Source organism: Callospermophilus lateralis, chromosome 8, assembly GCF_048772815.1.
Source record: "Callospermophilus lateralis isolate mCalLat2 chromosome 8, mCalLat2.hap1, whole genome shotgun sequence".
Classification (NCBI taxonomy): domain Eukaryota; kingdom Metazoa; phylum Chordata; class Mammalia; order Rodentia; family Sciuridae; genus Callospermophilus; species Callospermophilus lateralis.
The window spans coordinates 12,480,437-12,492,603 of record NC_135312.1 but is presented as its reverse complement, the minus strand read 5'-3'; the positions used below and the strand labels follow the sequence as shown (position 1 = coordinate 12,492,603).

The window sequence follows — 12,167 nt, the reverse complement described above, 5'->3', positions numbered from 1 at the left end:
AAGTGGTAGCGAGCTCGCCTGGCATGCGTGCGGCCCGGGTTCGATCCTCAGCACCACATACAAAACAAAGATGTTGTGTCCGCCGAAAAACTGAAAAATAAATATTAGAAAATTCTCTCTCTCTCCCCCTCACTCTCTCTTAAAAAAAAAAAAAAAAAAAAAACTCTCTCCTGCCAGGGCCCCCATCTCTTGTTCTTTCTAAAAAAAAAAAAAAAGTACAGATCCTGGTTCCAGGCCTCCTGGACTTAATTCTGACCTCAACAAGTCACCCAGCTTCTCCACATCTTAGTTCTTTTATCTGTCAAATGGGCTACAATAGCACCTACCACCTGAGTTTGCAGAGGATCTAACAAGTTAATGTGTGCAAAACTCTTAGAACAATGTCCAGAACATAGTAGCCACTCAAAAATTAGAAATTTTCATTCTTAGTGTTATCATTGCTAATTACTGTCATGTAGGAAGATTAGGTGTTTCTCAAAGACCAGGACGTTATTATTATATTCCTCTTCAGACACCCCCCAAATACTGTGTGGGATGGACCAAGGGTCTATGGACACTTACTAGAGTATATGGTACCCTGGATTTCTAGAGTGCTCTGCCCCCTACACCATCATTCATATAAAACTCATAACAAACTTATGAAGTTTTACAGATGAGGAAATTGAAAAATAGACACTAAGTGAATTGTCCAATGTCACACACAGACGGCAAGTGGTCATGTCTCCAAGCCCAACTCCAGAGGCCTGAAAGAGACTCAGTGTTTGGGGGAAACATTGCCAGGAAGCCTTACTTCCCAGAACCAGAGCCCTCCACCCCAGGTTACTCCTTCCACACCCTTCCTACCACCAAGAACAGGGACACTACAGTATGGGAAGTCTGCAAAACCTGAGGTCCCCCTCCCACTGGGGGACCGATTTAGGAAGGGCGTGAGCAGGAGGGGCCTTCAGTACAAGATGTCCTCAGCAGTGACTGTGGCCTCTTCAATTTTGGTCTTGATCTCGGGGAGGGGAATTTGACTGATGGCCACCACAACCAAGTTGGCCGCATGGGCTGACGCACTGGCCACGCAGATCCAGAAGGACTCTTCGTACCGCTCCTCCACCACGACAAACTGGAAGAGCTTCTCCTGGAAGTTGGCGACTCGCTCGGTCAGGTGGTGAAATCTCACCGCGGCCATGAAGCTGGCGATGGCCAAGGCCACCACTCCACCTGAAACCCAAAACCCGCCCTGAGTCATCAGTCACCACGGCTCCTCGCAGTCCTAAAGACTCTGTGTGAAGTGGCATTTCTGTGCCGTGGGTAACAAACTTGCTTTGGGTCTAAAAGACTATTAGAGCAACACAAATTTTAATTTGTTTTAACAAAGCGGCAGCAAACCCACCCAGCTTAAGGTGACAGGTGGCCCATGTGAGAAGGAGCATTCTTTCTCAGGGATCACATCTGGAGAAGTTCGGCCTCTGAACATCTGGATTTCTGTATGGAGCTGAGGGCTGGTGGGAGGAGCTGGGGAGGGGATTCTGCAGGTGGGTTTTTCCCGGGTCTGAACTGTTAGGTTCTCAGCTGCTGAAGGCCATAGAATGGGGAAAGTAGGGAGGGAAAAATCCAAAATTCCCAACCTCATTTACCTCCTTATCACTTGCTTGAAACTTTGATGTTCTTGGGTCTCTGTCTTTTCCTCTCTTTCTCTCACTGGGTATCTCCTTCCCTGTTCTGATTTAAATTAATATTTTCAAAAATGCATTTATTCTGCTTTTATGAGGTTATTACATCCGCACCAAGGAGAGAATCTGGACACCAGTGACATCTGTGGTCATGGAAAACACAGGTTTACTTTTATCCTAAAAGCCAGGAATAAACACTTTGAACACATTAGTATATTTGGCCATGTTTCTTTCCCCTTCATACAATTGGTATTATGGTGCTCTTACTTGGATTTTAAATTTGAATTTTTTCCCTTCACTTGAACATTTTTCCATATTGTTAAATGTCCTGTTGCAGCACAATTTTGAAATAGGTGCAGAGTATTTTATTCTGGACACACACTTTAATATGTTTAAGTATGACCTTATTTCTGGAAATCCAGATGGCTTCCAGTTTTGATATTATAAGTTGTTGCAGTAAACATTATTTTATGTACATCCTATGCTCTTGTTCTGTTATTTCCTTAGCACAAAACCTTATGTGGAGTTGTTCATGTTTTTATGGCTTTGGACGCTACAGTTTTGTCCAACTGGTTGCTTTTTATACTCTCATCAGTAGATTTTGAGAGTCCCGTCTCTTTGAGGAGGGAAATTGACAGAGATAATCATTTATTTACTAAGCAGGATTGAGAACTTTTTATATGCCAGCCATGTGCATACAGAGAGGAACAGGATACCTTAGGTCTAGACGTGGGTAAGCATGTGCACAGATAATTCTACAGGGAGTCAGCACCTGAAGGATAGGAAAATACAAAATTACTGATTTTTTTTTTTGTGTGTGTGGTGCTGGGGACTGAACCCAGGACCTTGTACATGTGAATCAAGCACTGTACCAACTGAGCTATATCCCCAGCCCTAATAATTGATTCTTGATACTACATTATAATATTTGATAAAATAACACATTATACTTGACGGTCACTTTGTCTTAAGTAAAGGTGGTGAGGGGTTATTGCCATAATGGTTTTATTAGCCCTTGTTTTGAGGGACTTTGTTACTTTCATTACAGATGATTTGTTAAGGGCATAATTAAATGTGGATCCACTTCTGTGTATCAATAGATTCACACACACTCCCACAAACACACACGCTGTTGTCTTGGAAAAGTTTTTGGTTTGGGAATAAGACCACTGATCAACGAAAAGTCAAAGGACTTAGAATCAGTCATCTTGGGTTGCAATGCCACTCCTCCTACTCATCGCTGTGTGGGTTTTAGCTTCTCTGAGTGTAATTTACAGGCTCTTCATTGGTAAATACGGGTCTGACAAACCTCCTCACAGGGATTCTGAGACTTGAATAAGGTGTGGGAAATCCCCAGGCCCATGCCTGGCACTTAGTGGACGCTCCGCGATTGGCATCTAGCATCAGGGCGTGGAACGGAGACGGTGTCTGAGGAGGAGAGGGGGGTGTCCTGGGGGCGGGTGCCCTAGACACTGGCACTTACTGCTCCTTTCTCTGCTGGACCCTGGAAGGAACAGCCTTTCACAGATGGCTCTGGTGCTCCCCTGGCCCTCTCTGCTGTCATTTGTGCTGGCTCCTTGCAGGCCCAGCTGCAGCGGTGGCCACCTTCTGACCCCTCACCATGCCCACCTCTCCTGGCCCCAGCTCTCCATCCTCTACCTTCCCCTTCACCCTGACCTCCCCTCGCTGCTCTAAGTGAAGACTATTCTAACAACACGGTTCTTTATTTTGAAAGCCTCAGGGACTTTTAGTAAAAAGGGCATTTCCTGGCCACCGAGTGACAGCTGAAGGTTGAAGGTAGACATTTAAATTCCTCCACTCTTTTCGCCCAGCCGTGTGGAGCCCGCCTGGTGATGGTGTGGACCTGAATTTCTGTCCCCATGGGGCATCTTACCTGCCAGGACATTCCACAGGCAGATGCCTCCAGGGCCGTTGACCGCCCGGTAGGGGACCTGGACCATGTTGAGGACAGCAAAGCCCATGCTGACCAGAGCCAGGGCCAAGGCCAGGAAGAGGAGCAGCAGAACCGTCACGTGGAGGCCCGTGTTGAGCTCCTTCACCAGGTGCGGGAAGACTGCGGGGAGAGGACACAGCTGGTATTTCAGTCGGAGCTTGGTGCCTTTCAGAAAGCCCAAGCTGCCTCCCACCTGGCTTTGACGGAGAAGACGGCCCGCGCTGGGTTTTCCAGAACAGGGGCTTCCTGGGTGAAACCCTGGCCCCCAAGTCCCCAGTTGTCAGGTGACCAGCAATCTTCTCTTCCTTGGAGTGACCACAACATCCCTGACCTTGCAGCTCTGAGACCTGCTGTGCCCTGAGGCACAGGAGCCCACCCCAGGGCAAGGTGGATCTCATTGCCCCCAAGGACGAAGGACACTTAATCCTTGCAGTTGCACAATATTTTATGAAAATATGAATTCTCCGTGTGAGTGTGGCAGGATGGTTTAGTGAGAGATTCCTTTCTATTTGTTTCCTGTCTATGTGCCACCCGTACTTACCGCCAGGAGCTCTTCAAAGGTTGCCTGGGAGGACAGCTTCCCAACAATGGCAGCAGTGGGCGCTGTTGTCACTTTTACCCTCTGACTTGGGAGGGTCACGTGGCCTCTCAGAACCTCAGTTTCTTCATCAGTACAAGAGAGAGTGATGATTGACTATGAGTTGAGGGTGATCAGCTTTGGCTGAGCAAAGTCACGGGCTGAGCGTTTTGTACCCATCACCTCATTCAGTCCTTGTGGTAATGAAATGAGGATCATCTTACCAAGTCCTTTACCCACAGGGTCAGAGACACGAAGGTTCTTGTCTTGGGGCAATGCGCCTCTAAAATCTACACAGGGTTTTAGACTGAGTACTATATGATATAAAGAAATCCAAGTCAGTTTTTACTAATTATAAAGGACAATGAAAGGACGCCTGAGCATGCCTATTTCTCTGCAACCATTCCAGGGTTCAGCTGAGTACCTCCTGGGGGAGCCTGGGCCCAGCAGGGAGCCTCTGATTCAACTGGCCAGCCCTCCCCAGCCCTATCCCTCCAGGGACCAAGACCCAAGGCCTTCCTGGTTCTACTCTCACTCCTTCCACCCTTGCTGGCCGCCTGCCTCCCCTTATTCACCAAGGCTGCCATTAGCCAAGCCTGAGAACCCAGCTTTGTGCTCTCCTTTCTACCCCCTTGGTCTATACTCCAAGCTTGCATCCCTAGTTCTGATTGAACTTTCTTTCCGTTTTGTGTTTCCGTGTATTGTTGTCTCACTGACCTGGGGAACTCGACCTGGGAAGCTGAGCTCCTTTCAGGGAGTTGGTCTTCTAAGGCACCTTCCTTCCCTCCACCTCCCTTCCTTTAGATTTTATTTTTTTCACCCTTTCAACTCCTCAGGATCTTTGTATTCCTAAAATGGTCGCTCACCCTTGATTACCTAATTGTTCTGTTGTCCCCTTTCTTGATCATGCAATCCTTAGGACACACGACCTGCTTAGTAATCAATCCTCACCGAATCCTTCCCACAGAGAAGAGTCACCTGTCAGATGGCCACGTATAAAATATTTGCTAATTCTCCCTACTCTCAAATGCTGTAGGGATGTTGATTTTCCATCCCGGTAAGAGGGCAATTTGGCAGCATCTGTTAAAGCAATTTCACTTCCAGGAATCTATTTTCCAGGCACATTTCTACAGGTGCTTAAAGCAGCGAAGGTGGGATGTTCATCACAACAGCAAAAGACGGGAGAGAAACCAACGTGTGAATCCACGGGAGACTGGTTTAATAAATTAAGGAACAACCATGCAATATAGCTTAAAAAAAAAAAAACAAAACTAATCATACACACGATGATCCCAGCCCATATCCATATTAATTTACTAAAAAACTGAGAAGTAAGCATATTAGATGATGAGGGAGGGGATTTTGGACATATGGAGGGACGGGGAGAGGGAGGGAGAGAGCCTGAACTTAGGCCTCCATCGTAGGAAGTGTATTAATTATATTTAAAAACAGTTCTTCATTGGCAAAGGGTGAATCTCATCTAATGCCCACATTCACGTGACACATGCCTGGGCTCAGATGTCCCGGTGTCTTGAAAGCTTACTTATTTTCCACGTGTCACTCACTAGGTGGAAACTGAGTCTCTCCTCTGGAGTTTCAGGGCATCCGTTCTTTCCGTCTGTCTTTGAGGGTGACTCGACCTGTGTTCCTGTCACAAGTGCTGCCCCCCAAAGCTGCTGCTCACTTGCCTTCATGTCTGTCCCATTTCTAAGAGTTTTGGGTGTCTCTGAAATTTAGCTTTCCAGCCTGCAATGCGTGACATAAACACAGATGATCCACAGTCACAAATGACAACAGCTACCTCGATCAGGTGCAAACGGTGCAGGCACTGAATACACATTTTCTTTTTACTGTGCACAGCTACCCTCTCTCTCACTCTTACAGATAAGGAAATTGAAACTCAAGGAAGTTAAGCAGCTTTGCCAAGGGCACGCACACAGCCAGCAAGGGCTGCCTAAATCATTCTGCTGTAGAGCTCATCACTGAAAAGTCAGGAAACTTGGGTAAATAAAGGTTGACAATGTTAATAATAGCGTAGCTTGAATTCGAGAGGTTTTATTTTGCATTGGAATAAATGTTCTTATTTTGTACATATTAGAGTTGGCTCGCTTGAATGCCAGAATCAATTAATCATTCTATCAGTACCTGAAGTTTAGATAATTTGTCTGCTCCTGATCCCGGTGAAGTGTGACAGCCTATTTAGTCCCAGCAAGACAAATAAGCAGGTCTTGGCTGCTGGAGAAACACTTCAGGGGTAGGAAGAAGGGAGGTAACCCAAGAACTAAAAACCACAGCACACCTATTATGTTAAGTGCTTTTACAGAAATTATTTCATGTATCGATTTCTTTGATCCTCAATTAATTCTCTTCACAAAATGAGCGTGCTAAAGTCTTTCTTCTAGTGCACCAAGATGGAAGGAAATGAACCTCAGAAAAAAGCCTGAGATCCCAGGGTGCCCTGTGCCTCATTCACACTTCCTCTGCGAGGTCCTGGACGGGGGGCACTTGTCCAGATCCTGGAGGGGAAGCACTTGTCCGATTGACTTGTCCCTGGCTTCCTAGCAGCATCTGGTCAGGAAATCCTTAACACAGTTGAATGTGTGGACACTGTTAATGTTTCTCTCTTTCTTTCCCTAGCCACCCAAGAGCAGGCTAACTTGTTTGGGTTTCAGAAGGTCTAGGTATAAAAGGAGACCTTCACCTTTTGTGATGAATAGTAATTGGGTTTTCCCTGTGCTGGATAGGGAAGTGTTTCTCTTGGGCGGTCCCTGGGAGACCTCTGTGATGGTGAGAAAGGACGCTGTTTGTAAATGAGACCCAGTAAAAACTCCCTGATCACAGCTTACAGAGCGCTTTCCCAGACTCCTCTTCCCTGATTTGTGCAAGGCCTTGCAAACAGGGATATTTTTCCACAGATCAACATGGAGTGGCAGAGGTTGGTAAATCCTGACTTCAAGTCAGAGGTGGGAGAGTGAGTCTAATACACCCCGCAGCTGCCTCGGGGCTACATTGTGCTGGGATAAAGGGCTGTAAATCTAAAGGAAACTAGATTTGCGCCAGAGGACATGATAATGTACGCAGGGTCCCTGAAGTGCAGAGGTAAAGTCAGCTAATCACAGGAGGAGCCTGCCCCAGGTTCCCATGAAAGATTTCAAAGAGAATCACTTCCAACCTTGAAAGCCCCCTCCTCTGGGAGGAGGGGGGAGGGCAGCAGGAAACCAGACATTCTCAATAGCTGCACACTCAGGATACTCACAGCCAGAGATAAACAGCATCCCTTGTGCATCTCACTCAGTTTGGATGCCTGAGGGACCAGACCCTGTTAGAGGAACCCAGAGGCCTGAGGCCCAAGGGTGTCTGTCTCTCTGAGAAGGAAGAGACAGCACGGAAGGGAACATTGATTTGAGTTCCTCCAGAGAGCAAACAGCAAGTGCTCATAAGTGAGCACTATGGCTTATAACTTTGGCAGTTTGAATTTCTGTGGCCTGGAACGGTGGGGCCTTATCTTTAAGACCCCAGTGGCACGTGAGGCCCGGTTGGTCACATCTATTCCAGTTTCACTGATGGTCCCAATGGCATCCTTTGCAGCCAGGGGATGCAGTTCAGAATCAAGCACAGCATAAAATCTTCATGGTCCCCTTTTAACACTTCCTTTATTCTAATTTCTTTGTATTTGTAAACCTTTTAGGTTACGATTCATTAATACTGGGGCTGAATCCAAGGTCTTGAGCATACTAGGCTAGTGCTCTATCACTGAGCCATGTTCACAGCCATTTTTATTTTACTTAGAGAGTGGGTCTCACTAAGTTGCCAAGGCTGGCCTTGAACTTGCAATTCTCCTGCCTCAGTCTGTCAAGTAGCTGGGATTATAGGTGTGCACTGCCCTATCTGGTTTTAGGTTATATTTTTAATGCATCTCTTTTTCCCATGTGCGGGTCCAATTTAATTGCTGAGTTAATAAAAATATGCTCAGAGATGTTTCCTAACTAAACATAAGAAACATGTCTTTTCTTCGTGTATATAAAGGACAGCAATTTGTATTATAATTGTCAGTGTTGCCAGCTTTTCCTCTTTACACAGGGTAGGATATGTGCCCTGGCCAGGTTTCTAAACACTGTGACAATCCTGAAATACAAAAATCAAGCACTAAATAAAGTTCCTGATGCTCGTGCACCAGCACAGGGCCGATTAGTGATGGTTTTGCGGGCCGCCATTCTCATCGGCAATCTAATTTTTGGATTCTAAAGGTTTGTAGAATATTGTCTTTTTTTGGTTTTCCTTCCTGGAGGACGGTTCTTAAGCCAGATTAGATTCCTGGCTTCATGACTTAGAGGACTGCTTTGTTGACATCCTGGGTGGCTCTGATCCCAGGCTGAACTCAGGCCAGTGCCAGCGTCTGCTCACGTTCCCTGTGAGCCGTCAAGCGCCCTGCCTAGGTGTCCCCACCAGTAAACAGCCACTGTGCCACAAACCCCGGGGAGTCTGATCCCATAATCCATGTGCAGAGGCCCCTTGCTTTTTCCTGAGGCTGGGAAGCTTGGATATACACTGATGTGGAAGCAGTTGCCACATTTCCTCAAGGCTCATTTCTGCAGATGGTCTACACCCGCAAGTAATTGTCGAGGGCACCAGAGTCATGTGACATGCTTCTGGCCCCTGGTTCTGCTGTTTCCTGGCTGAATGACTTCAGGCCAGGTATGTAACTCTCCAAGCCTCAGAATACTCCTCCGCAGAATAGAAATATTAATGATTCTTTCTTTATAAGTTGGTTGTAAGGCTTAAAAAAGACAAGCCAGGCGAAGCCTTTGATGGAATGTTTGACCCATGTTTTTGACCCAATATTTTAATATTGAATATTAAAAATTTAATTAGCATTATTAGTAGAGATAAACTACAAAAATATGCAAATTCCTATTTGTAATGTTTCTCTATGCCTCTATGTTTTTTTTTTAAAGGAAGAAAGCGAGTCTCTTTCTGGTATTGAATGAAACTTCTGGCGCACTGCAGGCTTTGACATTACCCCCGAGACTGAGACATCAGTCAAATTCCACATGCACACATGAGCACCCTCACAAATGAAAAGAAATAATAAGCATCTTAGTCAGTTTTTATGCCCCCAATATACTCACTGGTGAATTGGGACCGGCGGCCCCCGAGACCGCACTGCCGCACCTTACACCCTCGGAAGAGCCCGTAGTAAATGTCCCCAATGAATTTGACGAGCTCTGGATCCGTGGCGTTGACCAGATCCACTCCAGTTTGACACAGGATTTTCCCACTCAGCCAGTGGGGCACCGCTAGGCCGACGATGATCAGCAGGAAGGAGGAGAAGCTGAGGAAAGAGGCCAGCCCGTACCATGCCTTTTTGAACCATCCAGGCATGCTGGAGGGTGCAGGTCATCCCCAGGGCCTCCCGGTGACATCTGGGGTTGTTGACATCTTCTGGACACCATTTCAAGATTTTGAGTCCATCCCTTCGTCCTCCTCAGTGCCGGCCTCCACAGCCGGTGCTGTTACAACCACATGCAGACGTCTTCTGGGTGCAGTGGAGTGTGTTACTGAGGGGAGTAACCCTATCTCTCCACCAGACTAGTATTTCAGCACAGGGTTTAATTGTTCCTCCGTTCAAGTATTTAAACAACCCTCGTTTGGACTTCCTAGTGACGGGAGAAGTTAATAACCAGCAAAACCAGGCAGACTTGACCATGAAGAGATGCTCACCAGTCTCAAAAAATGCATTCGGTAGAAGAAAAACAAAAATGGAAGAATGAGCACTTGCCCGTTGCCAACAGGGCACGGTATCAAATGTCGATCTCTTTGATGTGTGCCCTGGCATTTCTTTCTCTAAAATGTCACTGCTGTCAGATCCCCAGAACCGTTAAAAACATCAGCAAACGACCGGTTTCTTGAGGCTTTAACTAAAATGTGTAAATTGGGGCGTTACAGATTTATCCCTGGGTGAAACTGAAAAGGGTAAAATTGCAACATGAATCTATTTGTGGACCCTGATACTTCACATTCCTCTCTCCTTCCTCCATGTCATATGAAATGTGACAGAGAAGTGTGTATGTGTGTGTGTTTAATATGTCAGCAAGTAGTGGTTATACTACTGGGGTATTTAAAAATGGAGATCTCTCTTTTTCTTTTAACCTGTAGACACTAGGAATGAATTATTATTTACTTCCTGTCTTCTGTTGCTTTTTATTTTTTATTTTTTGCACTCAATTCCAGTTGTTTTATTTTTTATTTTTTTATTGGTTGTTCAAAACATTACAAAGCTCTTGACATATCATATTTCATACATTAGATTCAAGTGGATTATGAACTCCCATTTTTACCCCAAATACAGATTGCAGAATCACATCGGTTACACATCCACATTTTTTCATAATGCCAAACTAGTGTCTGTTGTATTCTGCTACCTTTCCTATCCTCTACTATCCCCCTCCCCTCCCCTCCCATCTTCTCTCTCTACCCCATCTGCTGTAATTTAATTCTCTCCCTTGTTTGTTTTCCCCATTCTCCTCACAACCTCTTATATGTAATTTTGTATAACAATGAGGGTCTCCTTCCATTTCCATGCAATTTCCCTTTTCTCTCCCTTTCCCTCCCACCTCATGTCTCTGTTTAATGTTAATCTTTTCCTCCTGCTCTTCCTCCCTGCTCTGTTCTTAGTTGCTCTCATTATATCAAAGAAAACATTTGGAATTTGTTTTTTAGGGATTGGCTAGCTTCACTTAGCATAATCTCCTCTAATGCCATCCATTTCCCTGCAAATTCCATGATTGTGTCATTTTTTAGTGCTGTGTAATTCTCCATTGTGTATCAATGCCACATTTTTTTTTTATCCATTCATCTATTAAAGGGCATCTGGGCTTTTAAAATTTTGACTTTTATGGTACTGTGAATGTCAACTTAATGTCACATGTGACTGGCAACAGCCACTCTATCAATACCTCAGGGAACAAAATAGGGCATAAATGGCACAGCAAATTTTCTTATTTGGTCACAAAAACCTGGAGGGGCCTCAGGAAGGTGCACCCCATGGAGTGAGGGGGTGGCAGAGGGATGTGCTATAGAAGTAACAGCTTGCTTCTTCGTATTGGGGACTCACATCAGTGGCTGCTCTACAATGAATGTAAAGAAGAACATTTCAGAAGCTTGCATGTGGCTTTACCACACGTTCCATCATCTGTGAAGCTCCAATAACCCTTTGTGTTAGGGAGGAGAGGATGCTGTTTTAGTCATTTCCATCATAGGCAAACTGGTCGTGAGCACTGGGATTGTAATTCAGGTCTTTGAAATATAACAGCTCATCTACAACACAATGACCTTGAAATAACAAACATGTTTCTGGTAATAAATGACATAGTACATAAAAAAGGTTTAAGAAGACTGCTTGGCAATGGAATATTACTCAGCCATAAAGAGAAAATGAAATTATGGCATTTGCTGGCAAATGGTTGGAAATGGAGAATATCACACTAAGTGAAATAAGCCAATACCAAAAAACCAAAGGCCAAATATTCTCTCTGATGTGTGATGCTAACTCACAATAAGGAGTGGGGGGTGGGGTGGGAAGATAGAATAGAAGTTCATAGGATTAGACAAAGGGGAATGAGGGGAAGGGAAGGGAATGGAAATAGGAAAAACAGTAGAATGAATCTGACATTACTTTCCTATGATCATCTATGAATACAAGACAAAAGTAATCCCATATCACATACATCCCTAAGAATGGAAAGTTGTACTCTATGTATGTATAATCTGTCAAAATAATTCTACTGTCATGTATAACTAAAAAGAACAAATAAAAAATAAAAAAGAAGACTTCTTGGAACTTTAATAAATGATTCACAATGTTAGCTAACATTATTATTTTAATATTAAATATGCTTTCAGAAAGCAGGATATGCGTAACACCCTTGTATCACTTTTAAAAAATTATTTATTGGGCTGGGGTTGTGGCTCAGCG

The 12,167-nt window shown here is 44.9% G+C and overlaps 1 protein-coding gene across 1 annotated transcript; it reads right to left on the bottom strand.

Moving 5' to 3' along the window:
• Positions 1 to 499: 499 nt before the first annotated feature.
• Clrn2 (clarin 2) lies at positions 500 to 9,697 on the bottom strand. The gene is made up of 3 exons (XM_076865086.1): positions 9,322 to 9,697; positions 3,556 to 3,735; positions 500 to 1,209 (listed from the first exon to the last, which is right to left on the bottom strand). Exons 1-3 carry the CDS (start codon positions 9,572 to 9,574, stop codon positions 944 to 946), a joined length of 699 nt encoding a protein of 232 aa, XP_076721201.1. The 5' UTR covers positions 9,575 to 9,697; the 3' UTR covers positions 500 to 943.
• Between the last annotated feature and the right edge of the window lie 2,470 nt (positions 9,698 to 12,167).